This window comes from Acipenser ruthenus, chromosome 57, assembly GCF_902713425.1.
Source record: "Acipenser ruthenus chromosome 57, fAciRut3.2 maternal haplotype, whole genome shotgun sequence".
Lineage (NCBI taxonomy): Eukaryota > Metazoa > Chordata > Actinopteri > Acipenseriformes > Acipenseridae > Acipenser > Acipenser ruthenus.
In genome coordinates, this window is record NC_081245.1 from 2,994,670 (window position 1) to 3,022,093 (window position 27,424).

The 27,424-nt window shown below is 39.5% G+C and overlaps 2 protein-coding genes across 3 annotated transcripts; both read right to left on the bottom strand.

Moving 5' to 3' along the window:
* Window positions 1–1,338: 1,338 nt before the first annotated feature.
* Window positions 1,339–8,977, bottom strand: LOC131724836 (zinc finger protein 180-like). 2 transcript variants are annotated; one of them, XM_059017746.1, is made up of 3 exons: window positions 8,087–8,977; window positions 4,159–4,590; window positions 1,339–3,815 (listed from the first exon to the last, which is right to left on the bottom strand). In XM_059017746.1, exons 1-3 carry the CDS (start codon window positions 8,439–8,441, stop codon window positions 3,052–3,054), a joined length of 1,551 nt encoding a protein of 516 aa, XP_058873729.1. In that variant the 5' UTR covers window positions 8,442–8,977; the 3' UTR covers window positions 1,339–3,051. The 2 variants fall into 2 exon arrangements, with proteins under 2 accessions (XP_058873729.1, XP_058873727.1); XM_059017744.1 differs by having other exon boundaries at window positions 1,339–3,818.
* A 4,990-nt stretch (window positions 8,978–13,967) lies between these two features.
* On the bottom strand, window positions 13,968–24,659 carry LOC131696626 (zinc finger protein 235-like). The gene is made up of 3 exons (XM_059017738.1): window positions 23,904–24,659; window positions 15,203–15,727; window positions 13,968–14,868 (listed from the first exon to the last, which is right to left on the bottom strand). The coding sequence occupies exons 1-3, from the start codon at window positions 24,232–24,234 to the stop codon at window positions 14,117–14,119; spliced, it is 1,608 nt and encodes a 535-aa protein (XP_058873721.1). The 5' UTR covers window positions 24,235–24,659; the 3' UTR covers window positions 13,968–14,116.
* Between the last annotated feature and the right edge of the window lie 2,765 nt (window positions 24,660–27,424).

Here is a 27,424-nt window from a genome sequence, read left to right on the forward strand (position 1 = left end):
CTTGGTAGATTTGCAGTGGTCTGATACTCCTTCCATTTCAATATTATCGCTTGCACAGTGCTCCTTGGGATGTTTAAAGCTTGGGAAATCTTTTTGTATCCAAATCCGGCTTTAAACTTCTCCACAACAGTATCTTGGACCTGCCTGGTGTGTTCCTTGTTCTTCATGATGCTCTCTGCGCTTTAAACAGACCTCTGAGACTATCACAGTGCAGGTGCATTTATACGGAGACTTGATTACACACAGGTGGATTCTATTTATCATCATTAGTCATTTAGGTCAACATTGGATCATTCAGAGATCCTCACTGAACTTCTGGAGAGAGTTTGCTGCACTGAAAGTAAAGGGGCTGAATAATTTTGCACGCCCAGTTTTTCAGTTTTTTATTTGTTAAAAAAGTTTGAAATATCCAATAAATTTCGTTCCACGTCATGATTGTGTCCCACTTGTTGTTGATTCTTCACAAAAAAATTACAGTTTCATATCTTTATGTTTGAAGCCTGAAATGTGGCAAAAGGTCGCAAAGTTCAAGGGGGCCGAATACTTTCGCAAGGCACTGTATTTGTTCCAGTTTGTACAATAGAAGCCTTTCGTCTACAGAAATTGCTAGAGTACTTAGTATTGTGTTTTAGTATCCTCTAGAGGGCAACAGCAGTTACTGTGGGTTTGTTGCAATTGAGACACATTAGAAAATGCAGCTGGGGACTATCTTGAGCTGCTTGGTTCGTTGCAATTGGCATTAACTTGCGTACTGGTTTAGTACCGTCCTCCGTACTAACCACGGGATCATCCCCAGTCAGGACGCTCCTTTCCGGTCATTGCCCCATCGGGAGCAGTGTAAATGTATTTTAAAACATATTAACAATGTTCAACAGCAGATGATCAGGGGAGCAGTGAAAATGTGATTGAACATGGATTTCACTGATCCAGTTATCATTGTTTAGTGGAACTTTTCCTTATTAAAAGGTGTTTTTGCTAAAGTACTACAATGTATTTTCTACCACTGCCATTTTCACTGCTCCCCTTATCATGGAATGTTATCCTGCCCATCACATCCCAGTATCTATGCTAAAGGCCTAACCTGGATACAGCTGAGTTATGGGTGGTATGGCATTTCATGAATTTTGTGGCTTCAAGCTGCACAACTGAAGTAATTTGTTTTGTAAGGAATGTCCTGACTTTTGAGGCTTCAAGATTAAACCATAACTGTTTTTAAAAAGGTTTTTGTAATGAATACATCTATTCGTTTTTGTAGGTCTTAATTTTAGTTCATTTATTGTCTGTTCTTGAATATAGTGTATTCAAGAAATAAATTACTGGAAGGTTTCATCTGGAGGAAATGCCTCGTGTAACAAATGCTACTGTTTGCTGGATTCCAAACTGGTGGTATAAAATATGACAGACAAGCTTAATTTTGGCTTAGCCAGTAGACGGTGTATTTATTTATTCCCCAACAAAAGACTTAAACAAGGAGCACTGACTCACGTTTCCAGTCTCTGACTGAACCATTGTGTTTGGCTGATCCAAACACAAATTCTAAAGATAGTGTCCGCATATTCACAACTATTGACAGTCCAGGTGTTCTTCACTGGCTGAGTAAAACCAGCACTTGAGATTCTTCACACTGAAAACAACAGAGGTCAGTTAGATGTTCTGCCCCCCCATGGAGTGTTTAGACCTCTTTTTGTTATTTCAGTCCGTGCTCTACTTTATTTCCCTTCGTCCACAGGAACACGTTGGAGAGCACACCGGTAAGTATCACTTCTCTATCCACAGAAAAGTTGAGCTATATCTGCAGGTGAGGTTCCTTTGTTGGTTCTGGAGACACATCCTGGCGGATCTTGGTATCGCATTATCCAGAACAATGAAACTTCTCCTGCTGGTTAAGCAACAAAGTACTGACAAATTGTATCTCCAACACACAGCTCTCCTGCCTTGTAGAAATAACTGTAATTGCAGTTGAGACCATTTTTTTTAGTATGCATCTGGGGACTATCTTGAGCTGCTTAGTTCGTTGCAATTGGTATTAACTTACGTACTGTTTAGTACTGTCCTCTGTACTAACCACGGGATCATCCCCAGTTAGTACGCTCCTTTCAGTTCATTGCAGTTGACCCACAGTTACTTTCCTTGTTGGTGATGTTCCGTTTGTAATACAGTTAAGACTTGTTATCATAAGCACTAGCTTCATGATTTGCACAGTAAATTCGATACTAACAATCCACGCAGACTTATCCCTAAAACTGTTGTGACATCACAGTTTAAAAATTGCTGTGGACAAAATATTAGAACCTCCCACTGTTTCTTAAACCATGACCATGCGAAACCTGCCTATCTGTCACTCTTGACTTGCCAAAAACACGCACAGCAGCGCCAAACGCAATTTGACTTTTACAAATCTTCTGTAGCACACATGTTGCTGTGGCAGTAATTCAGGGCTCCCTTTAATTCAATAATATAAGGATATAACTGTGACCATAAACTGTAATATTGATTGAAATATGTTATCAGTATAAAACAAGGAAAGTGTAGCAATTGGTTAACTTGCATTGTGATGTTATTATGATCTCAATAACTGTCCATTGTTGCAGCTCATGAAATTCGAATCACTGTATCACCTCTCTTGCTTATCACAATGCATGACACACATTTGTATGCTGCAGTTATAGATTCCCGCTGATGGCTTTCTGCAAATATGTCACCATTCCATGAACTCCCAGCACTGTGCTGATAGGCACGTCGGCCAATGCAGTTGCTGCACTGAGGAATAAGCCGGTTACACCTGCTCCTTGAGTAATCACCAACATCCTTCTGCTTTCCATGTGTTGCAGTATATTAACACCCAAATCACATTATATAGGTGTTGTAGATCACAGGGCTAAAATAATTTGCATACATTGCAGGCTATGAATTGTTCTTCATTTTAATTACATTTTATTATAATTATATTTTAACAGTTACCTGCGATTCAAATTGAGAGAGGGAAACGTGTGTCTGTTTTGGTACTCTGGTGTGATTGAGGTGCTTTCATTCTGTAAACTATTTTTTTTCCTAACTAACTAAATCTCTGTGAACTCGACGGTGTCTCTTTAGTTTATTTGACTCTATAAATCTCTTCCCACACTCAGTGCACTCAAAGGGTTTCTCTCCTGTGTGGATTCTGTGGTGTATTCTAAGGTGGTCTCTCCGACTGAAACCCTTTCCACATACAGGACATTCATAAGGTTTCTCTCCAGTGTGAATTCGCTGGTGTACTTTTAAGTTCACTGACCCTCTGAATCTCTTCCCGCAAACAGTGCAGTGAAACAGTTTCTCTCCCGCGTGAATTAGCTGGTGTGACTGAAGGCCGAATTTGTGTTTAAAACTCTTCCCACACTCAGTACAGAGGTAGGGTTTCTCTCCTGTGTGAATACGCTGGTGTATTTTAAGTCCACCTACCCATCTGAAGCTTTTTCCACATTCAGTACAGTGATGGGGTTTCTCTTCTTTGTGAATCTGTCGGTGTGCTGTCATGTTTTCCAGGTCACTGAAATTGGTGCCACATTCAGTACAGTGATACAAGATCTGCTCTGAAGGAATCTGCTGGGGAGTTTGTAGGGGAATGAAGTTGCCCTGGGTTGCAGAACTGTAAACACCCTCAGGATGTGGAGTCACTATGTAACCCAGAGTAAGTGATCTGCTATCTTGTACAGAAAGATTTTGAACTGAGGGCGTTCTCAGTTTCTTCACATATTCATCTGGGGGTGACGACTCTCTGTGTTTCTTGTACTGCATTTTTCCCTGGGGTTCAGGAGTGGAGTTGTGTCTTCCTATATCTGCTTTAGAAGCGGAGGAAAGAGAAACAAAGGTTACTGCACAGCATTAAATCACATTCACTTTCTTGCACAGCTTCACCTCACAACCATCACTGATAATGAGAACATTAAAAGACAAGTTTGTCAGAGTACAAACATACAGGATTAAGTCTACTCAACAACTTTAAACAATCTTGTTGGATGTAGTGTCAATAATTTATTAGAATTATTACCACTTTACAGCAATGCAAGTTTATGTAACCCAGGCAGCCAAATTATGGTAATTTTGAATAATGATACATTTTTAATCCTTCACAAAACAATTGCAATTCTTATATAACTGCATTTTTGACATTCTGCTTACATGTTGTGCTGCTAGTGCATGGCATTGCTCCTTCCTCCTTTCCATCTTCTGGGGTGTGATGTTTCCTCTGAATGGACCCCAGCACAGTGCCCTCTTCTCCAACACTAGACTGATTGTGTTTCATGTGGACCATTTCAGGAGGCCAATCCTCACAATGGCTAGATCCCAGCTTAACTATATTCTCCTCTAGCATATTGACTTTAGTTTCTTTAGAAACTTCCCCTGTAATGTGGACGGGCTCCAGTTCAGTTGCCTCCTCTTTAATGTGGACAGACTCAGGTCTTGGGGCTTCTTTACCTTGCAAGGACGTCTGCTCTATTAGCTGCATTAAACTTGCGCACTGTTCATGGTCAAAGAGTTCCTGTCGTGCATAAACAGCTTCTACCTTTGGCTCCTCATCTTCTTCAGTGAAACCCTGCCTCTCTTTATTATCTGTAGGAAACAAAATGATACACACTTTTAACTCTCACTACACAGATACATACAATCATGTAATTCTAAGAGGGACACATTTTGTGGAGTTTAGAATTTTATGAAATCATACATCATGTATCTTCATCCCATAGACAGACTTAATCAGTTCCAGATGCAAGTGTGTCCTAACAGTTACCAAGATAATGCAGATCAGAATTTGGCCTGTGAGTAATAATAATAATAAGCATGCTACCTTGAGGTTACTTAAAGAAAACGCTACACTTCAATGTAAACAAAATTGCATTGTGCATATAGGTGCATTTTTTCTTTTGCTTTATTTTAAAAAAATCCCTCTGTGGTATACTTTACCATTCGTTAACAACAGCTGTCTGTATTTAATGTAAAACTAATTAGTTACATATTTTGTAAACTTATATTTTACTCCACACCTACTTTCATATACAAAGACTTGGGTTTGGGTTTTTGATGAGCGTCCTTGGTCTGCAAGGCAAAAATAATCTGTGCATGGGGAAAATAGTCTGGGCATGGGCAGTATGTAAAACAGGAACATTAAACAGGTAGCATTAATTGACGTGATACCAGTGTGGTGTTACCCGGGCATGCACAAATGATTTTAGCTCAGAAAACAAGGAAATGCCCATTTGAAAGGAAACAACGTACTAAGTTTGGCCCTAAAGTTCTTTCTAATATCATTTTTTCACAATTGAGCAAATGTATGTTTTTTTAACTGATGAGCAACAGATTGGGTTATCTAAAATTGTAAACATATACAAGTTTGTGGGCGAGGTACAGTTTGTCTTGTTCATAGTGATTTGAGCAGTAGTCAATCACAGCACGTCCGAATCAATGTGCCCTCAATTAGAGCCTGTATGCCTGGAGATCTAATTTAAAAAGGTGTCAATATAACTTTAAATCATAATCATCATAAGAGATGTGTATTTTAATTGCAATAGAACAACTTGATGAAAATATTATTTTTGTATTCATTTTTAATTTTAAATAATGGTAATTACCTTTTATCTATTCTTGGCATTATGTTTTTATTCTGATGAGGAGGCTCCCTAGTCCCCTGGAATTGGAGTGGGGTCCACATGGTGTTTTTGTTTGTTTGATTTGATCATAGGGATGCAGTACAGTGTACTGTACAAACATTTTAATATTCTGTTACACATTTCATGCATCAATATTGGCACTATACTCTTAAACAATTACAATAATTCTCACAACTAACACTGTCTTTGGCTTTATGGTGTATATTATGAATGTGTGTAATGGAATATTGTAGAGGTGTTTTCGTGGTGTTTTAGTATTTTTGACTGCAGTGAAGTTCAACGGCTGGTCAACATGTTGATTAGGCTTCATAAAGGATCCTGTAAAGGTCAACTAGGAGGGTCATTTGTTTTGGTGTAAAATTTCATTTGCGTTTAAATCTCATGTGACGGGTCAGGAAGTATACCCACCAGACTTCCCTGATGAAAAACAAACGTCAAACTAAATGACACTCTTAAACCATTAGAGCCAGGATCAACGGTACATATTAACATTGCTGACATTTACATGGGAACATTCCTATATGGAATGAACAGGTATATTACAAACGCTATTTTATCTCCAAACTTTATTATTTAGCTATAGCCAAGATAGTATATCCAATGTTAAGAACATAAAAAAGTTTACAAACAAGAGGAGGCCATTCAGCCCATCTTGCTTGTTTGGTTGTTAGTAGCTTATTGATCCCAGAATCTCATCAAGCAGCTTCTTGAAGGATCCCAGGGTGTCAGCTTCAACAACATTACTGGGGAGCTGGTTCCAGACGCCCACGATTCTCTGTGTAAAAAAGTGCCTCCTATTTTCTGTTCTCAATGCCCCTTTATCTAATCTCCATTTGTGACCCCTGGTCTTTGTTTCTTTTTTTCAGGTTGAAAAAGTCCCCTGGGTCAACATTGTCAATACCTTTTAGAATTTTGAATGCTTGAATCAGATCGCCGCGTAGTCTTCTTTGTTCAAGACTGAATAGATTCAATTCTTTTAGCCTGTCTGCATACGACATGCCTTTTAAACCCGGGATAATTCTGGTCACTCTTTCTACAGCAGCAATATCCTTTTTGTAGTGAGGTGACCAGAACGGAACACAATATTCTAGATGAGGTCTTACTAATGCATTGTAAAGTTTTAACTGTAAACATTGTTTTACTTTCCTTGATTTAAATTCAACACTTTTCAATATCTATCCAAGCATTTTGTTGGCCTTTTTTACAGCTTCCCCACATTTTCTAGATCAGGGGTGGAGAACCCATGTTCCTGGAGGGCCGGTGTCCCGCCTGGTTATTGTTTATTTAGTTTATTTAGTTTATTTAGACCAATAATTGGTAATAATTGGTCCAATTAAATAATTTAGGGCACAGCTGGAACAAAAGCCAGGGGTGACACTGGCCCGCCAGGAACATGGGTTCCCCACCCCTGATCTGGATGAAGACATTTCTGAGTCAACATAAACTCCTAGATCTTTTTCATAGATTCCTTCTTCAATTTCAGTATTTCCCATATGATATTTACAATGCACATCTTTATATTCTGCGTGCAGTACCTAACACTTTTCTCTATTAAATGTAATTTGCCACATGTTTGCCAAGTTCTGAATACTGTCTAGATCATTTTGAATGACCTTTGCTGCTGCAACAGTGTTTGCCGCTCCTCCTATTTTTGTGTCGTCTGCAAATTTAACAAGTTGCTTACTATACCGGAATCCAAGTCATTATCTTAGGACGAGCAGAGGCACTAATATTAATCCTTGTTGAGTCCTTGGTACACAGTATACACAGGCACCATGCATACACACCTAATGTAATAAAATTAATACCTATATATTCTAATCATCTGTTTAAATGAGGGAACACCATCACAATTAAACATTTGAAAATGAAGTAGATTCAACAAGCTTAAATCTGCATATTGTTTTAATGCAATTTTAAGGTCTGTAGTAACCTATGAACATAACTAATGGCTCTGAAGTGTATATATTTAAAGCAAGTATACATCAGTAGCCTATTCAACACTTTCTTGCTGAACATTTTACTGCAGGCTATACCGCTTTCATTGTTTATATTGAAAAATGAAAAACTGGTACATAAAATGGAACATGCATTAAAAGACTTGAAATACAAATATACCACCTTTTGACAGCATTATAAACAACCATAATAAACTGGTACATGCAAGTACTTGAAATACAAATGTACCACTTTTTGACAGCGTACCATTTTCTGACCTTACATGGGTCAGGTTTTGGTATGCATATTACATCCTGACGATGTACCAATTTCTGACCCTACACCATACGTCATAAATGTGAGCTCACCACAATAAATCTGCCTAGTGCTATTAAATTGTTGGGACATGGGAGTTTAACAAAATCCCGATTCCCATGCAAGTAACAACGTGTATTTACTGTAACTGAAAGGTATGCAAGAACCGTAACGTTATTCAAACTTACCTTTAACTCTGATGAATAATCCCTGGTTCACATTACGAAAGTATTGTTCATGACAGTCGGGGTTCATGTTTCTGAGAGGTTGTTTAATGTCTGCATCTGCAGCGTTCATGCATTCCCGCACTGCTTTCAACTCGCTCTCTGATATCTCCAATCTCAGCTTCAGATTTTCCAATCTCAGTTTCAGACTTTCATTCTCTTTCTCTTTTCCAGCCATTTCCATTCGGAATTCAGTGAATTTGCCGCCGACAACTTTTGCAATTTCACACAAGACTGTGTCCACAGTCCCTTTCACCGCGTGCTCGATGGTAGAGCCGAGCTCGCCTTGAAAAAATGAAACGTACATATTTAAATCCATCTTCTCTGACTTTAGTTGCAGGCTTATATCTTCTCCTTATTGCGGCTTTTATTATTAATGATACATGGAGACTCGATTTTTATTCAATCAACACTCGACTCCAAAACCCGCAGACTCGACCTTTCAGAACCTACAGTACAGCAGAGCTGTGATATCTGATTTACTTGCTAAATAAACAAATCATACGGAGAAATGTCACTTCTCTGTTGCTGCATCTGAACAGCCCCACACACAGACGATAACAAACCAGAACAGAGTTCCTCTTCCTGCTCCACGGAGACGAGCGCGTCGTGACGTCTCGTTAGCAGACTGGCGGACTCCGGGTGTAAAACTCAGCACTAACGTTTATTCATATATCATTTGCTTGTGCTGGTTAGTCCTACAAAATAAATGTTAGTGCTGTTTTTCTTCAATATTTATGACGATTTATGACGAGTGCTGCTTCCTTCAATATTTATTGACACTTTGATAATATGTCACTTGGTAAGCGACGCTGCTTACACAATCAACACAAACAAAATGCATATTTTTTATTTACTCTGTATAGTACAATATGATGATGCTTTGTTAAGCTTGTGAAAAGCTTGAAATGTTAGCTACGATTAGCCGTTCGGTGTGCATTCTGGGAGTTGTAGTGCAAACTGGAGCGCGTACCTAAGTGATTGAATTGTTACAGGTCCAGTCAGAACTACACAAACATGGTTACCAAATCGTACAACTGCGCACGCGTAGCATTCGTTTTTAAAATTCCTTTTATATTAAAATACACATTTTTAAACCCCCCCACCCACAAAATGCACTAAAGACTACTTAGATGCAGTATCTTGCAAAATGGGAGTAGTAACTGGTCAGTAGTTTTTTACTTACAGGTGAATAATAAAAATAAAAACAGCTCTCCTGGCACCAAACTTACATGAAAAAACACTCATTTTTAAAAGTGATGTAGCTCAAAAACTACTGGACAGAATAAAATTCTGCCTACCAATCAGACCTGAAATCCAAAACGGCAGGCAGATTGATTGAACTTAACCCCATTTTTGGAGCTGCACAAAATAGGGGCTTATAAAGAACATTGCAACCATAACTATGGCAGGACTGTGTGTGTGTGTGTGTGTGTGGCGAGGTGAGGTGAGGGAATGTAGAGGATAAAATGTGTGTGTGTACTGGTGTGAGTTTTTGGTTGGCTTAACAAGTCCTTGCCTGGAATGTGGCTGAGGCATAATTGGGTAAATTGTTGATCAATTAAGCCTCAGCCACATGGCATAAAATGGATGATTCTGTGTGGAGAAAATTCAAGCTGTAAGTTTATCAACTGTCTTGTAAATGGGGAAGTTAGTACTACAATGGAAGCGCTAAACCTGCAAACCAGCCTTAGCAGGGGCGCTTCATTACAATATATTCATAGCTTAATCACACCTTAATTAGATACATTGATTTTATTTTTTTAGATTGGGAGAAGCCAATCTAAAGGCTAAATCAGTGTTGAAATAATCCACCTTAAAATAAAAACAGTAATTTTATCAAGCATGCAAGGACAAAATCTGACTGTACCATTCCCAGGGATGGAAATAAGACTCCCGGTGCATAGCAGTCTTCAGTCTTCATCTTGGGGCGTTGGCGCTCTGTGGGAGCACAGCCAAGTGGCCAAGATGGAAAAGTGGTGTAACCTGCACAGTGTAGTGAAAACATGTTCTGGTCTCGGGTCAGCTGGCCCACAGAATCCAAAGGAGTTTCTTGTTCTAAGTAGCCAGTAACCTTTTAACTGTTTAAACTGTTATGATTGCATTTTTAGCAGTTTGCAGTTCTACATAACAAATATACATTGGATTGTGAAACCTACAGAAACACACAATAATGCAGAGAAAACATTTTATTATATGACATCTGCAATAGAAGCATTTAAACAGATATCAGAATATTCATGTTCCAGAAATGTCAAGATCTTTTTAAACACACCCCTCACAAAATAAACTCAAGAAACAAAACAGTACCTCTTGCACAACACCTTTACCAAAGCTATTTGTGGCTTTTGTTGCTGACATTTCTGCTATTCAAACTGCTATCATTACATTTTAGTTGTTGGCATTTCTACATTACAAATACAAAACAAATACAAGGGTCACTAGAAAAGTTATCTACCCGAGTAAGGACTTTGAATTTTAATATACAGTGGAAGTCCAGTCATACGAACAGCTTGGGGGACACAGAAATAGTTTGCATGAATGAACATATATTGTACTCTATAGGTTTATTAAAACATCAGCATTCTTTTCATAGCCCCAAACACTTTGTTTCCTTAGTGTTACACTGAAGCATTTTCTGACGACAGTTCTAACTGTTGTATCTACATTGTATTTTGTTCCCCACTGTTAAGCACAGCTGCCCGATGCCATGTCTTTTTTTAAATCTGTACAGCCACCCATCACTAGCTCTAAAACATGCCCTCTGGATGTAGTCGACTATGGAATAGCAATCCTTTCTCTTGGTCCTGAAATCAGAGTGCCCGTTTCCCTTTCTTGCATGAACCACATGCACAAGCTCTTTCTCTCGCATTGTCTTGACGAGTCGCACAGTTCTTTGCAGTGCTGTGACGGTGCTTGATTCCATGGCACTAGAGAATTTCTCAAGTTTTTGCTTTGCAGTTTTTGTGTCAATAATTATTGACTTTCCCACCACATCCTTTTTCGTTAGTCAACTATTTTGAATTTGTCGGTTCAAACGGGTTCGAAGTAACAGGCTTCTACTATATATATATATATATATATATATATATATATATATATATATATATCTGTAAATATATATATATATCTGTAAATTATATATATATATATCTGTAAATTATATATATATATATATATATATATATATATATATATATATATATATATACATACATACACACACACAGGCAGTATTATAACATGCATTTTACATTAAGACAATACATATATTTATAGAAGGTAAAATACATAAACACTTTTTGAGCTGCTGCGCTAAGTTTTGCGTAAGAGGCTGCTAGATCACTATATACATAGCAATTGTAATATTGTGTATTACGGCATTACCATAAGTAGTGTTGTGTTATCCAAGGCTAGTTACGGGTGTTACAGGGCGGTACAGGGTTACAATGCACTATAGATATTAATTGAAAAAAAAAAATAAAAATGCTTATATTGCTGCACTATAAAAACAAAAACAATTGATGGTAGGAAGAGGCCTATTTAACCTAAAATAGATCGTTTTAATAAATACAAATACTGGTTCTAATTCTAGCAGCATCAAATAACTATAGGAGCAACAGTGATGTTTTTAAGCTAGATGATTCTAAACTAGACTAAACCAGTATCTTTTTACTACTTTTTTTTATTTTAGACAAAAAAAGCAGAATATTGGGAATATTCTCACCAATCTCAAACTGAAGGCTGCATGTCCTTTAGATTTTCTTTTACAGATCCCAGAGTATATAGGAAGACATGTAATAACAATGGATTTATAATTACAGTATGAATCCCCGGGTGTGTATTATTGTTGTTGCAGTTAACGTACAGTAAGTTTGTATCAACATCAAGTAGGCGTGGATTGCTCCTCCATGCAAAAGTTCAGACTCCTCCTTTGGAACCACTCATTGTAGCACATTCTTGTATCCGTGAGAATGCTGACTACCACAGTCGATGGTAGCCCAGCAACCTGCAAGATACTGCCAATATGTTGACGGATAGTAACAGCTGTGGCAATATTCTGTTTTGCAGAAGCTAGATGATTGGTCCGGTACCCGCGGGTGACCCGCAAAAGCAGGTCGGGTTTGGGTCGGAATGTGAACTTTTTCGCGGTTTGTGGTTCGGGTCAAAAAAAAAAAAATGTCGGTTCTGAATTTGAATCACCAAAAACGTTTTCTGTCTTTTCAGCATACTCGTCTGTAACCCTTTCCCAAATAATGTATGAGAAGGTAAATGTACCGGTATGTCCTGCACGAAAGCAGGAGGCAATTAGGGAGGAGTCAGTTGACTAAGCAGTGTCGTTCTCGCTTGTTTGATACGCCGCAAGATCTTTTTATCACGTCTGCTTGGTGATATTAAAAATGATTGTGAACGAGGTGAAACAAAAGATAGCGCAGGGTTTGTATCATGTAGTGGATAATAGTTTGAGAGGTAAATCACAAGTGTGGAATTCTTTTGGAATCACAGCGAATGAAAATAATGAACATGTGACTGGATTTGTTGCTTGTAAAACCTGTCATTGTTTTTGTAATTGACGGCCACAAAACTGGTGCATCATCTCTGCAAAAGCACAGGTGTAGCTCCCTTTCAACTGGTGGCATGAAAGGAAGAGACAGGTATTGATATTAAAGTAAGTAGCGATAGTTAATATGTTACAATGTTAAAATATATGCAGACCACTAGAGAAAGTTACCACGCTGTATAGCCTATTGTGTAAACTCAATCCATGGAGAATGGTAGAGATATCTGTGTGTGAATGTGAGAGCGTGAGAGAGTCAGGTGACGCAGGCAGTAGGTAAAGGACAAACACTTGCGGGTTTGGGTCGGGTTGCAGGTCTTATCAAAGCGGGTTGGGTAGTGGGTATATAAAGACTCTATGCTGTGCTTATCCTCCCCGTGGTTGGCGCGGCACCTGGACGGGTTTTTGATAACTTAGTCGTGCTGTGAATAATTTCAAATGTCATTCGTCTTTATGGTGAATTTGATACTGCCCAGGAATGTCGGTTTTTCTTACCCACTGCCAATATGGCCCATTTAGCAAATCTCTTTCTTGGCACCACTGCCAACGGCATTCGTTCTTCATATCTTTATCTATTAGATGTGCATCATCTCCGCTATTCAATAATAATGGCATGTCGACACTTCAGCAAAATTACAAGTAGAGGCCCGCATAGACAGCGCTGCAGTCAGCGAACATGTAGGTATTGAAGAGGGCAATCAATACGAGACTGAATAGTAATCAAAATGACTTTTACCACCTAGTGGCACGTTATTATAATGGCTCGATAGCTTAGCTATAGATAAGAGCGACTGGTAGAGCCTTGGTTAAAGTCGATTTTGAGGGTATGCTTTCTTGGGCATTTCAAAACGGATTGGGACGGAATTTCATATGCTCTGTCTACCTGTGACAGAGAATTTCTTTGTCCAAGTTTCGTGAAAATCCGTGCGGTAGTTTTTAAGTTACAGAATTATGCAAAACTTTTGACAAATTAGTCAGGTTTTTTGTGGCAGGCGGATAGTACTCATTGGCTAGGAGTGGCTTTTTTTTGGAACAGAAACACTTGTTAAAGTATTTAGCGAGTTATTTTAATTTTTATTCGCATGCATGGTTTATTTTTGCTAACTAATAAGTTACGCATTCAAAGTCGGGCTCCATCACCAAGAGTAAATTAGTGGGCACTCGTCAGTTTAATAATTGTCTGTGGCTAATTATATTTTAAATTAGGTCACTTATGTCTTGTGGATCCTAAATTTATCCATTTAATTTTTTATGACATTTTAATTTTCATATATTGCAGGCTATGAATTGTTTTTCATTTTACATACATTTTATTAGAATTACATGTATTTAAAGTTACCTGCAATTCACACTGAGAGACAGAAACTGGGTTGGTATTCTGGTGTGATTCTTCTTATTCTTCTTTTTTGTGTGTGTCTAAATCAGTTTTTTTTGTCCTAACGGACTAAATCTCTGTGAACTCGACGGTGTCTCTTTAATTTATTTGCCTCGATAAATCTCTTCCCACAGTCAGTACACTCAAAGGGTTTCTCTCCTGTGTGGATTTTGTGGTGCATTCTAAGGTGGTCTCTCCGACTGAAACCCTTCCCACATTGAGGACACTGATACGGTTTCTCTCCAGTGTGAATTCGCTGGTGTACCTTTAATTTTACTGAACCTCTGAATCTCTTCCCGCAATCAGTACAGTGAAACGGTTTATCTCCCGTGTGAATTAGCTGGTGTGACTGAAGGCTACATTTCTGATTAAAACTCTTCCCACACTCAGTACACAGATAGGGTTTCTCTCCTGTGTGAATGCGCTGGTGTATTTTAAGCCCACCTACCCATCTGAAACTTTTGCCACACTCAGTACAGAGATAGGGTTTCTCTTCTTTGTGAATCTGTTGGTGTGCTTTTAGGTTTCCCAGGTCACTGAAATTGGTGCCACATTCAGTACAGTGATACAAGATCTGCTCTGAAGGAATCTGCTGGGGAGTTTGTAGGGGAATGAAGTTGCCCTGGGTTGCAGAATTATTAACACCCTCAGGATGTGGAGTCACTATATAACCCAGACTAAGTGATCTGCTATCTTGTACAGAAAGATTTTGAACTGAGGGTGTTCTCAGTTTCTTCACATATTCATCTTGCGGTGTTGAATCTCTGTGATCCTTACGATGCATTTTGCCATAAGAGATTTTGCACTGGAGTGCTGGAGTGGAGGAAAGAGAAACAAAGGTTACTGCACAGCATTAAATCACATTCACTTGTTAAATAATCACTGTTAACAATGAGAACATTCAAAGACAAGTTTGTCAGAGTACAAACATACAGGACTGGATCTACTCAAGAACTTTAACAATCTTGTTGATTATCACATTTTCTATGTGGCTGTATAATCAACAGTTTATTCTAATTAGAATTATTACCACTATATAGTAATGCATTTATGTAACCCAGGCTGCCAAAATATGGTCATTTTGAATAATGATGAACGTTGAATCCTTCACAAAACAATTGCAATTCTTATATAACATTCTACTTACAAGTTGTGCTGCTAGAGGATGGCATTGCTCCTTCCTCCTTTCCATCTGCTGGGGTGTGACGTTCCACCTGAATGGACCCCAGCACAGTGCCCTTTTCTCCAACACTAGAACAAGTGTCTTCAGAGACAGACTGATTGTGTTTCATGTGGACCAATTCAGGTGGACAATAAACACAATGGCTAGATCCCAGCTGAACTACATTGTCCTCCAGTATATTGACTTTATTTTCTTTAGAAGCTTCCCCTGTAATGGGGACAGGTTCCAGTTCAGGTGCCTCCTCTTTAATGTGGACAAGTTCAAATTCATAGGCCTCGTCTTTAATGTTGACAGGCTCCAGTTCAGTTGCCTCCTCTTTAATGTGGACAGACTCAAGTCTTGGGGCTTCTTTACCTTCCAAAGACGTCTGCTCTGTATCCTGCATTAAACTTGCACACTGTTCATGATCAAAGATCCCCTCTTGTGTGTAAACAGCTTCTACCTTTGGCCCCTCATCTGCTTCAATGAAAGCCTGCCTCTCTTTATTATCTGTGGGAAACAAAATTATACAAGCTTTAAACTCTCACTACACAGATAAAGACAAGAGTGTAATTCTGGGGAGTTTATACTTTTATGAAATAAATCATGGATATTCATCTCATAGAGAGACTTATTCAGTTCCAGTTAGTGTGTCCTGACAGTTACCAAGATATTGCAGATCAAAATTTGGCCTGTGAGTTGAAAATGTACGGATAAAAATTGCTGACATCGAGAAATGATGGATGCCTAACATTAAAGCTGAAATTATGTTAAATATGGTCTATTCTTTGAATATACATTCTACTCCCCCTCTCTCAAAACAAAGAAAAAAAGCCAAATAGTATTGGCGCTCATACCAGGCAAATATCTATAATAATAATAATAATAATAATACTAATAATAATAATAATAATAATAATAATAATAATATCTACCAAAATCCTGTGTTTTGTGAAAATGTATTACAGTATTTTGGAAATTGTTCTAGGCTTACCAATTGAAAGATGCCTAATATATCATACTTTGATAATGTTCTTTTGAAGGTAGCAACATTTGATGGGTGCTGATCAAATATTTATACCTTGGCAGTTCTATGTATGAAGGTAGGGGTGTTAATCCTTTAGCGTTCAAATGTTAGCAAAGTGTCAAACATTTTAAATTTTGCTTAAACCATTTCAACTTTGTGAACAAGAATTGGCTTTCTATGTTGATCTACTTTTTTTCTTTCAAATGGCATATATCTATAATCGTTTGTGTGATTTATTTTAATTGCAAATATATATATATATATATATATATATATATATATATATATATATATATATATATATATATATATATATATATATCCTGCACGCTATTACAGTTTTGTTACAGGATTCATTAGTTTATCTCTAATGTAATCACAGTTTTATATATAGACTGCTCCTGTTCTCAGGGTTCTGGGCCGGTTTTCAGATAACGGCCCAAATTCTGAGCCAATTTGTTTTAGGGATATTCTGCTAAGCTGACAACCGAGTTTCTAAGTCATGCATGCTTAGTTTACCATAAAAAGTACACCAGAACTGGGTCATGAATTAATTTAAGAATAACCTTTAGTACATGAATCAAAGTTAATGTGTTTTACTCTCCCGAGAAGACATTATTTGTTATGTTAAAAAAACATATTTCTTTGTTACAAAGAAGAAACTACATTGCACCGAAATAGATACATGAAAATTAATTAAGGAAGTCATTTTCCTTTATTAAAAGCTAATATTGAAACACATTTTTGAGAAGGAACATGGTATTCCAAAAAGGACATCTCATTTGCTTATGTAATGTCCATCAATATATAGTCATGCATAAATGTTTATCAGACCTCAAAATGAATAGAATGGTTCAATATATTTTATTAACCTATCACACAAAAATACAATAAAGGCCTAGATCATCAGCTCTTTCACTTCTGGGTTTTAAGAGATCAGTGCCCTTCAACAATTTAACATAATTATTATTGTACTGTATTGGTAAAATGTAAACTGTATGCTATAGATAATGTTTAAACAGTTGGACTATGCAAATATAATGGCTAAATTCCAATTCAGGGACATATACTATCTGGTCTACCTAAATTTCCCACTGTGGTTCAATTGTCTAAGCAATTCCTCACTCCTCCCACTAACTTCTGTTGTCAGTGTGCAGGCACAGAATAGCTGCCGCGTGTAAAGAGCTTTGGTATCCTATGGGATGAAAGGTGCTATATAAATCCAAGTACTATCTTTCATTTAAATAAAGAGCTTTTTAAAACTAGGGGTATGGTAACCTGGGGAGTTCAAAGTGTTTGAAGACCCTGAGTCAATCACCCTCAAAGGGGTGTGAAAGGGCAATCTGTCTGGTATGGTAAAGGGGGTTCTAAACCACCCAGGGTCTTGAAACGTGGTATAGTGGCAGAATAAGCAGCCCTCTAATTGCTCCTGGAGTTTCAAAACCCTCCATTTGCGTGAATAAATTGGACATTCCATTACTTATCAGTGTCCACTTTGGGATGGTGGTAGAGGACACAGCAAGTTTCTTTCTTTTTCTTTTTTTTACTTATTTTTATTTAGAACGTTCTTATCTCAAACTCAGCTGTGGGTAAACACAAAATGCAAGACTGCCTACATGCCTTTAAAGCTGTCATTAACATTGTTAAACAATCTCAATTTCTTAATTACATCACGGATACCTGACGATGCTGAAACAAACTGAAACACGTTTCTAGCGATACATTCCTTGGACAAAACGGATCGCTTTACACTCAGCGTAAGGAAGATGCACTCACTACTACACTACACACAGCTTGTTTCATAAAATAAATACATCCTGCATGGAGAAGCTCATAACAAATGCAGAATTACCAAGAAACAATAGAGGGGATTCATTACATGTTTGAATTAAAAAGGGTGCAATACAAATCTGGTGATATAGAGCAATGAACCTGCTAGCAGGGGTCTCAAATTCTGGTCGTGGAGGGCTGGTGACTAGAGGTTTTCACAGGTCCAATCAAACCGGCCCGACCCGGAAGCGACAGTTATTTACCCGACCCGACCCATCCCGAAGTAAAACAACTGTTATTAGACCCGGCCCCGATCCGACCCCGAAGAACGATGGCACACGTTTCCTTTCACAGCACCGCTACAGTATTAAAACAGCAACCCGGCCCGACCCAACCCGAACCCGAAGAACGAGCGGCACACGTTTCCTTTCACAGCACCACTACAGTATTAAAACAGCAACCCGGCCCGACCCCGAAGAACGAGCGGCACACGTTTCCTTTCACAGCACCGCTACAGAATTAAAACAGCAACCCGGCCCGACCCGACCCGACCCCGAAGAACGAGCGGCACACGTTTCCTTTCACAGCACCGCTACTGTATTAAAACAGCAACCCGGCCCGACCCGACCCCGAAGAACGAGCGGCACACGTTTCCTTTCACAGCACCGCTACTGTATTAAAACAGCAACCCAGCCCGACCCGACCCCGAAGAACGAGTGGCACATGTTTCCTTTCACAGCACCGCTACAGTATTAAAACAGCAACCCCGCCCGACCCCGAAGAACGAGTGGCACATGTTTCCTTTCACAGCACCACTACAGTATTTAAACAGCAGCCGTGTCATCTGGAAGCCTGTCACAGTGTGAACTACAGGCAGCATTTATTCCATTATGAACCTACATAGCTGACTGTAACATTAAATAAATAAAACGTTTTTTGTGTAAGTTTTTTTTTTTTTTTTTACACAATACACAATGACATGAAGTACAATCTCTCTTAAATGCGTGATTTTATTACAAACAACAAAAGTGCAAACGGAATTGAGAAGTAACATTTGGGTTTTGTAAAACACAGAAGAATAGGCTATTTAAATAAACTATTTAAGAGAACGACTATATGCAATCCACAAAGGTGCAAATGCAATTTAAGTTCAACGTAACATTTGTGTTTTGTAAAACACATAACAAGAACAGGTTACTAAAATGTACTATTTAAGAAAACAACTGTATACAGTCCACAAAAGTGCAAATGCAATTCAAGAAGCTTGAGAAGCTGCCACACCCACAATTCATGGAAGTCTGCACCCCTAGCAGACTGAAAGCCACCAGGGAGATCGAAGAGAGTCGAAACAGCTGGGTTCAGATAGGCAGAAGCAGGGAAAAAAAGAAACTTCGTCAAACACAACCACCAGAAATCCAGACATCCAAATCTGAGCCACTTCAAAATTTAGATGACCAAAACCAACATCAAGAGAACGAAAGGAACAACATCCAGGACCCTATAAACAGTGCTGGCCAGGCAGCAAAAAGAAGGGAGGTTGTGGCGGAGTGTCCCGCCCCTATTTATTATTATTTGTATTTTTGTTTGCGGCGCGGATAAAAGCGCCGCGTCTTTTATTATTATATTTAAAAACCCCGTGAGGATGCATGGCTGATCAGCTACTGATTTAACTAGCTGACAGTCATGCATCCTTACCAAACGTGTGCAGACTCTGGCCGAGGGGTAATAAGATAATTACAAACTAGTTAATCCCTCGGCCAGAGTATATAAACCTGCAGCTCTCTGCACTCGGGGTTGAGTGTAGAGAGGAGAGTACGGGGAGCGGAGAGAAAGAACAACATTTAAAAACAATTACTAAAACGTGCTGGAGTATCCAGCACGACACTTATTTGTTTGTTTGTTTATTCGTTTGGCCCTCGTGCCCTTTTGTTTGGTGTTTTGTTTAAATCTTTTGTTTGTTAATAAATACGCTGAGTGCTATTGCACTCAGCTTCACCCGCCCATCCACTGTTTGGTTTCAGTTACTTCCTGGTCCGTGACGTCACCACACCTCACCACTGCGAGCCAGACTGTCACAGAGGTCATGATTGTTGGGGACTCCATATTGAGAAACACAGCAAGTTCATTTCGCAGCTTGGACCCCCTTACTACAACAGTGTACTGCCTTCCGGGAGCCTCTGTCACGCACATCACTGAGAACGTGGACAGGCTCCTAGAACGAACAGGACATGACCCGGTAGTAGTCGTCCACATCGGTACAAACAACATTGGAAGAGACAGGCCAAGATCCCTGCAAAACAAATTCAGAGAGCTAGGAAGGAAATTAAAAGACAATACCAAAACTGTGGTATTTTCTGGGATACTGCCGGCACCTTGCAAAGGACCATACGGACAGCTGGAAAAACAAAATCAAAATGCATGGCTGAAATCATGGTGCACACAGGAAGGCTTCGCCTTTCTTGAACACTGGAGCACATTCTACAACAAGGACTATCTATATAGGTGGGACGGACTGCACTTAAACAGAAAGGGAACCAATCTACTCGGAGAAAGGATCCTTGAGGAGGTCCAGAAGCATTTAAACTAGAAAGAAAGGGGGGAGAAAACAAAAACAGAAGGGAGACCACATCAAAACAAAGGCAACAACTCAGGTAAGACAGCTATTAAATGTATTTATCTTAATGCTAGAAGACTCAGAAACAAAATGTTAGAACTTGAAGCTACTGCACTAACTAGTAACTACGATGTGATAGGTGTTACAGAAACTTGGTTGTCTAAGAGTGATGGAGACAAATATAATATCAGTGGGTACACACTGAATAGGAAAGACAGGCAGGACAGAAGAGGTGGAGAGGTAGCACTATACATAAGAAATAATCTTGAAGCCCAGGTGTTAAATCTGGACAAAGAAAACAACACTGAATCAATATGGGTCAGAATAATGGACAAAAATTCAAAGGGCATAATAATAGGAGCATGCTATAGACCGCGAAATTCAGACGCCGAGCAAAATATATACAATGACATTAGAAATGCGTGTAGAAAAGGAGAAGCCATACTAATGGGGGATTTCAACTTCCCCCGTATAAAATGGGAGAACCCGGTGGGGAGCAAGACGGATGAAATTGAAATGGTGGAAATGACAAATGACAAATGACTGTTTCCTAACGCAATTTGTCAAGGCACCGACTAGAGGGGAGGCATGCCTTGATTTAGTCTTTTCAAATAACAAAGGAGGTTAAATGTCTAAGAGACACAAATGGCAAAATCATAGATGAAGAAAAAAATAGCAAATATATTAAATGATTACTTTTCACAGGTTTTTACAAAGGAGGACACGGACAACATGCCCGACATATCGACCTGTTCCTATCCAATTTTAAATAACTTTAGCATAACAGAGGCAGAAGTGTTAAAGGGACTAGGAGCTCTTAAAATAAACAAATCCCCTGGGCTGGATGAGATCCTCCCAATAGTACTCAAAGAAATGAAAGAAGTTATTTACAAACCGCTAACCAAGATCATGCAACAGTCTCTTGACACAGGGGTTGTACCGACAGACTGGAAAATTGCGAACGTAATACCGATCCACAAAAAGGGTGACAAAACCGAACCAGGTAACTACAGACCAATAAGCCTGACTTCTATTATATGTAAAATTATGGAAACTATCATAAGATCCAAAATGGAAAATTACCTATATGGGAACAATATCCTGGGAGACAGTCAGCATGGTTTTAAGAAAGGGAGATCATGTCTAACTAAACTGCTTGAATTTTTTGAGGATGCAACATCGACAATGGATAATTGCAAAGCATACGACATGGTTTTTTAGATTTCCAGAAAGCTTTTGACAAAGTCCCGCACAAAAGATTAATTCTCAAACTGAACGCAGTAGGGATTCAAGGAAATGCATGCACATGGATTAGGGAGTGGTTAACATGTAGAAAACATAAAGTACTGATTAGAGGAGAAACCTCAAAATGGAGAGAGGTAACCATTAACAGTATTAGGTCCTGTCCTATTCCTAAACTACATTAATGATTTAGATTCGGGTATATTAAGCAAACTTGTTAAATTTGCAGACGACACAAAAATAGGAGTGGCAAACACTGTTGCAGCAGAAAAGATCACTCAAAATGATCTAGACAGCATTCAGAACTGGGCAAACACATGGCAAATAACATTTAATAGAGAAAAGTGTAAAGTACTGCACGTAGGCAATAAAAATGTGCATTATAAATATCATATGGGAAATACTGAAATTGAAGAAGGAATCTATGAAAAAGACCTAGGAGTTTATGTTGACTAAGAAATGTCTTCATCTAAACAATGTGGGGAAGCTATAAAAAAGGCCAACAAGATGCTCGGATATATTGTGAAAAGTGTTGATTTTAAATCAAGGGAAGTAATGTTAAAACTTTACAATGCATTAGTAAGACCTCACCTAGAATATTGCTGCTCTAGAAAGAGTACAAAGAAGAGCAACCAGAATTATCCTGGGTTTAAAAGGCATGTCGTATGCAGACAGGCTAAAAGAATTGAATCTATTCAGTCTTGAACAAAGAAGACTATGTGGCGATCTGATTCAAACATTCAAAATTCTAAAAGGTATTGACAATGTCAACCTGGGGGACTTTCTTGACCTAAAAAAAGAAACAAGGATCAGGGGTCACAAATGGAGATTAGATAAAAGGGCATTCAGTACAGAAAATAGGAGGCACTTTTTTCCACAGAGAATTGCGAGGGTCTGGAACCAACTCCCCAGTAATGTTGTTGAAGCTGACACCCTGGGATCCTTCAAGAAGCTGCTTGATGAGATTCTGGGATCAATAAGCTACTAACAACCAAACGAGCAAGATGGGCTGAATGGCCTCCTCTCGTTTGTAAACTTTCTTATGTTCTTAAGTTAAATATTAAACATTAAAAGTAACATTTGTAAGACAATATACACCTACTACAGTACAGCAACAATCTTTTCCCAACTTTAAAGCTGTAAAACTACACACTTGCCTTTTGCTTAATATTGCTGTTCAAAAACAATAAACTGTTGAGGATGATGTTCCTAAAGATGTGCGGTGATTCTCCAGTCTACGAGCAGCAATGCTATAAGCTGACTCACAGAAACACTTGATGCTGGACACCGGCCCTCCAGGACCAGGATTGTTAGACCCCTGATCTAGACAGTTATTAGGCGGCACAGCTTGATATATTTAACCTGTGGCATTCTATCAATATCATGAATGCCTGTGGATTTTTTGAATTATCAACTCAACAGAGTATCAATATAGGCATTAAGTAGGTCACACAGATTGATACAATTAACTTGTGTCATTCTATCTTGCAGTTATCCCTTTTATGGCCAGTGTGATGTCGTAGCGCTGTTATGTGCAGTCGCTGTAATGGTCTGCGCTGTAAAGTGGTGCTGATGTCGTAATACGCATGCAATAGTCTAGATGCGCATTACATAAAGTAAGAGTATTTGACAAGTAGCATACATTGACGTGACACTGGTCATAAATGTGATCTTACCTTTAAAAAATATATGTTATTATTATTATTATTATTATTATTATTATTATTATTATTATTATTATTATTTATTTCTTAGCAGACACCCTTACCCAGGGCGACTTACAGTCGTAAACAAAAAATACATTTCAAGAATCACAGTACAAGTATTAATACAATTAAGAGCAAGATAAAATACAATGACTTCAGTTCTAGTAAGTACAAGTATATGACAAAATACGATGTTGCTAGTATCGAATTGTTGCGACAATGCGAGTTTCACAAATGTATTCCACGCAAGGAATAATGTGAATCTAATTGCATTTTGAAATAAATGACTGAAAGGTATACAAGAACCATAACATTATTACAACTTACCTTTAACGAATAATCCCTGGTTCTCGTTCCTCTGAAAGTCTTGTTCATTGCAGTCGGGGTTCATGTTTCTGAGAGGTTGTTTAATGTCTGCATCTGCAGCGTTCATGCATTCCCGCACTGCTTTCAACTCGCTCTCTGATATTTCCAATCTCAACTTCAGACTTTCATTCTCTTTCTCCTTTCCAGCCATTTCCATTTGGAATTCAGTGAATTTGCCGCCGACAACTTTTGCAATTTCCCACAAGACAGTGTCCACAGTCCCTTTCACTGCGTGCTCGATGGTAGAGCCGAGCTCGTATTGAAAGAATGAAACGTACATACTGAAGTCCATCGTCTCTGACTTTAGTTTCAGACTGATATTCTCTCCTTATTTGGGATTTTATTATTAATAATATAGGGAGACTCGCTTTTTATTCAATCAGCACTTGATTTAGGTAGCAAGTAGCATCGACACAGCGAATTACTGTAACAATACAATCCGTACACAGCGTTCTGGCGCCATAAGAAAAAAATAATAAACTCCAAAACCCGCACTCTCGCCCTTTCAGTAACCTACAGAGTTGTGATATCTGATTTACTTCATCAGTAAACAACTCACACGGACAAATTAAACTCCTCAATTGCTGTCCCACAAATTGTAAACAAACCAGCACAAACTTCCGCTTCCTGCTCCCATAGAGACTATCGCGTGGTGTCCTCACGTTAGCAGATTGACGCCCCCTGCTGAAAACCCCCGGATTAAACCTGCTGGGAATCTATTCCTTGACCAGTATTACCAGACTTCCAGGGAGACTGGGATTGTACCAGGTTTCAGCCTTCATGTTTTGACCCGGTCAAAAGCAATGAAATTGTTAAATCGTCCGAGTTTTGCTATTTTGTATTCACTTTTTTTTTTTTATATAAGTACAACACTGTAACATTGTGCTCAGCAAAAGTAATGTATAAACAAATAAAATAAAGACATGCATGGATTGCTTGTTGAATAATTCACTGGGCAGGTCAGTGGGTTATTATTATTATTATTATTATTATTATTATTATTATTATTATTATTATTATTATTTAATTCATTAGCATATGCCCTTACCCAGGGCCACTTATAGTTGTATATAAAAATACATATCAAGAATTACTGTACAATTAAGAGCAAGGGTTCCTAAGGATTGAAAAGTTCTCTGAAACAGCCCAATACAGTAGATATCTTTAGATGTTTTCAACAGTCACTGTCATTTGTGTGATTAAAACCAAAACAACTGTAGTAATGACTGCTGACTAAGTGACATTTGTTTAATCTCTTATTTTTTTAAGTATTCCAATGCAATTGTGTACTGTCCATTATAAACAACATTACACAACTATGTGTAATTTCCAATACAAAGATGACCATTCTGTTACAACAAAACTACTGTAAACATGAATCTCTTCAGGTAAAAATCAACAAAACAAACCCCATGATTGACACTGTTTGATGTCCTTTCAATGGTCGTATTACTATGCCACACATACATCACATTTATTTTCCAGCATATTAAACACAAGTATGGCTTTTGTGAACAAAATAAATAAAAATAGCTGAAAGGGTTTAAAACAAAGGTTACTGTTAGAAATGTTTATATACTTGAAAAAGAAAAGTACAGAAGAAATACATTGTCTCACTTCACATGTGTTCATACTGTAATTGTTCTGATTATCTTTTACAATTCACATGTCAATGGTTTTAGTCACAAAGAACAGTGATCTTTCTTCACTTCTAAAGCAGTGGTTCACAGCCCTGGTCATGGGGACCCCTTGTGTCTGCTGGTTTTTGCTCCAACTGAGCTCTCAGCTACTTAAATGAACACTCATTGAACTAACAATTTGGTTAATAACATTTTAAGCAATTTTTCACCCTATAAGAAGTTGGAGAGTTCAAGTTCCCTTTTAATTAGAAGACTACCACCAATGACATTACGTATGAGTTATGCCTACCCATTGGGTAAGTATTGCTGAGCTCTCTATACCAGATGCACTCGGTCCCGCCCACGCTTGCGTGGTAGGCCACTCTTTGTTATCTGTCTGTCATGTGTGAGTGACTGCCTGTGCAGTCACCCGCGAGTGGTTGTCTATTCTTTCTGAGAGTACACAGTTCCTCCATGGGGCTAGGCCTTGCAGTATCCCCGCTGTTGAGTGACTCTTCCAGCCGCGCTCTCCTCCATGGGGCTAGGCCTTGCTGCATCCCTGCTGTCGAGTAGACCCTGCCGGCTGCGTAGGCCCGCCCACCTCAGTGAGTCGGGCCTTGTAAACAAACAGTGTGCTCTCCCCTATACTATCTTTCTACTGTGTTTTTGCTGTCTGCTTCAACTCGCCCACCGTGACTTTGGCCTTGTGTCCCCCTGGTACAGGCTACATGCTGACCAGGTGTGTGTGACCACGTGGTTAGGGTAGGCACATTTGCGTAGCAGTCCCCCTGGTGCTTCGGTACCGCAGCACCCGCATAGCCCATGAAACTTAGGTATCTCAGTGCACAAGTGCTCAGTGCATACAACACGTGGTGCCCAGCTCCACTGCGTCAGTGCACAGTGCACACGGTGCTTGGTACCCACTGCTACAGCGCTAGTGCAGGAACGCACGGTGCTCGGAACGCAAGGTGCACACGGTGCTTGGCCACTGCCACAGACCTAGTGCAACAGCTCCCGGTACTCGGGGCTCAGCACGCGTGGTGCACACGGTGCTGTATGGTACCCTCTGCTACAGTGCTAGTTGGTGAGCACACGGCGTTCGCATTTAGCCAGTGCTTGAGCACAGTGCAAGCAGTGTTTAGTGCACGGCTCATGCACAACTGCAGGCCCATGTCAGGCAAGTCGGGGTTCCACCCCGACACGGCCTGCAAAGCCAATATCCTGCAAGAGGATAAACATACCCTGTGTGTGTGGTGCTTTGGAGTCCAACATGCCACCTTAGCCGTCGAGAGTGACATGGCCTGCAGCATCTGTGAGGCTTTCCAGCCCCGGGTGAAAGAAGCTTGTTTGGAGAGGCCACGAGGGCGAACTCCGCGTCCTCTAAGGCTGGACTGTCGGTGGCTCTTGGAACCCCAGAGCCCCTCCATGACCTGTCCCAGGATCCCCTGCTAGGCATCCCCGATGATCAGGCCTCCTGCAGTCACTCCCCATCTCCGCAGGCGAGAAGGGTGAAGCGTTCCAAGCAGGCGAGGGACCTAGTGCTCTTGTCAAAACAGGCCCTGTTACAGCCCCAATTCCCATACCCCCCCTCCCCCAGGGGAGTTCAGGGTGGATCGGGAGAGGTGTCTCAGCTGGCGCAAGAGGACACGCTCTCCATAGCGGCCTCTGGCGAGGGGCCTCCTTCTCCTCTGACATGCAGGTGGGCGAGATCCCTGCTGAGGACGAACCTGGCTTCGAGGTAGACTCGGAAGCCAGTGCCCCCCGGTTGACCAGCACTTATGGGACGCGCTACAGCCGTCCTGCAGGTCCCCTGGACACCAGCAGCAGAACCATGCCGGTCCATGTTCCGGATGTAGGTGATGG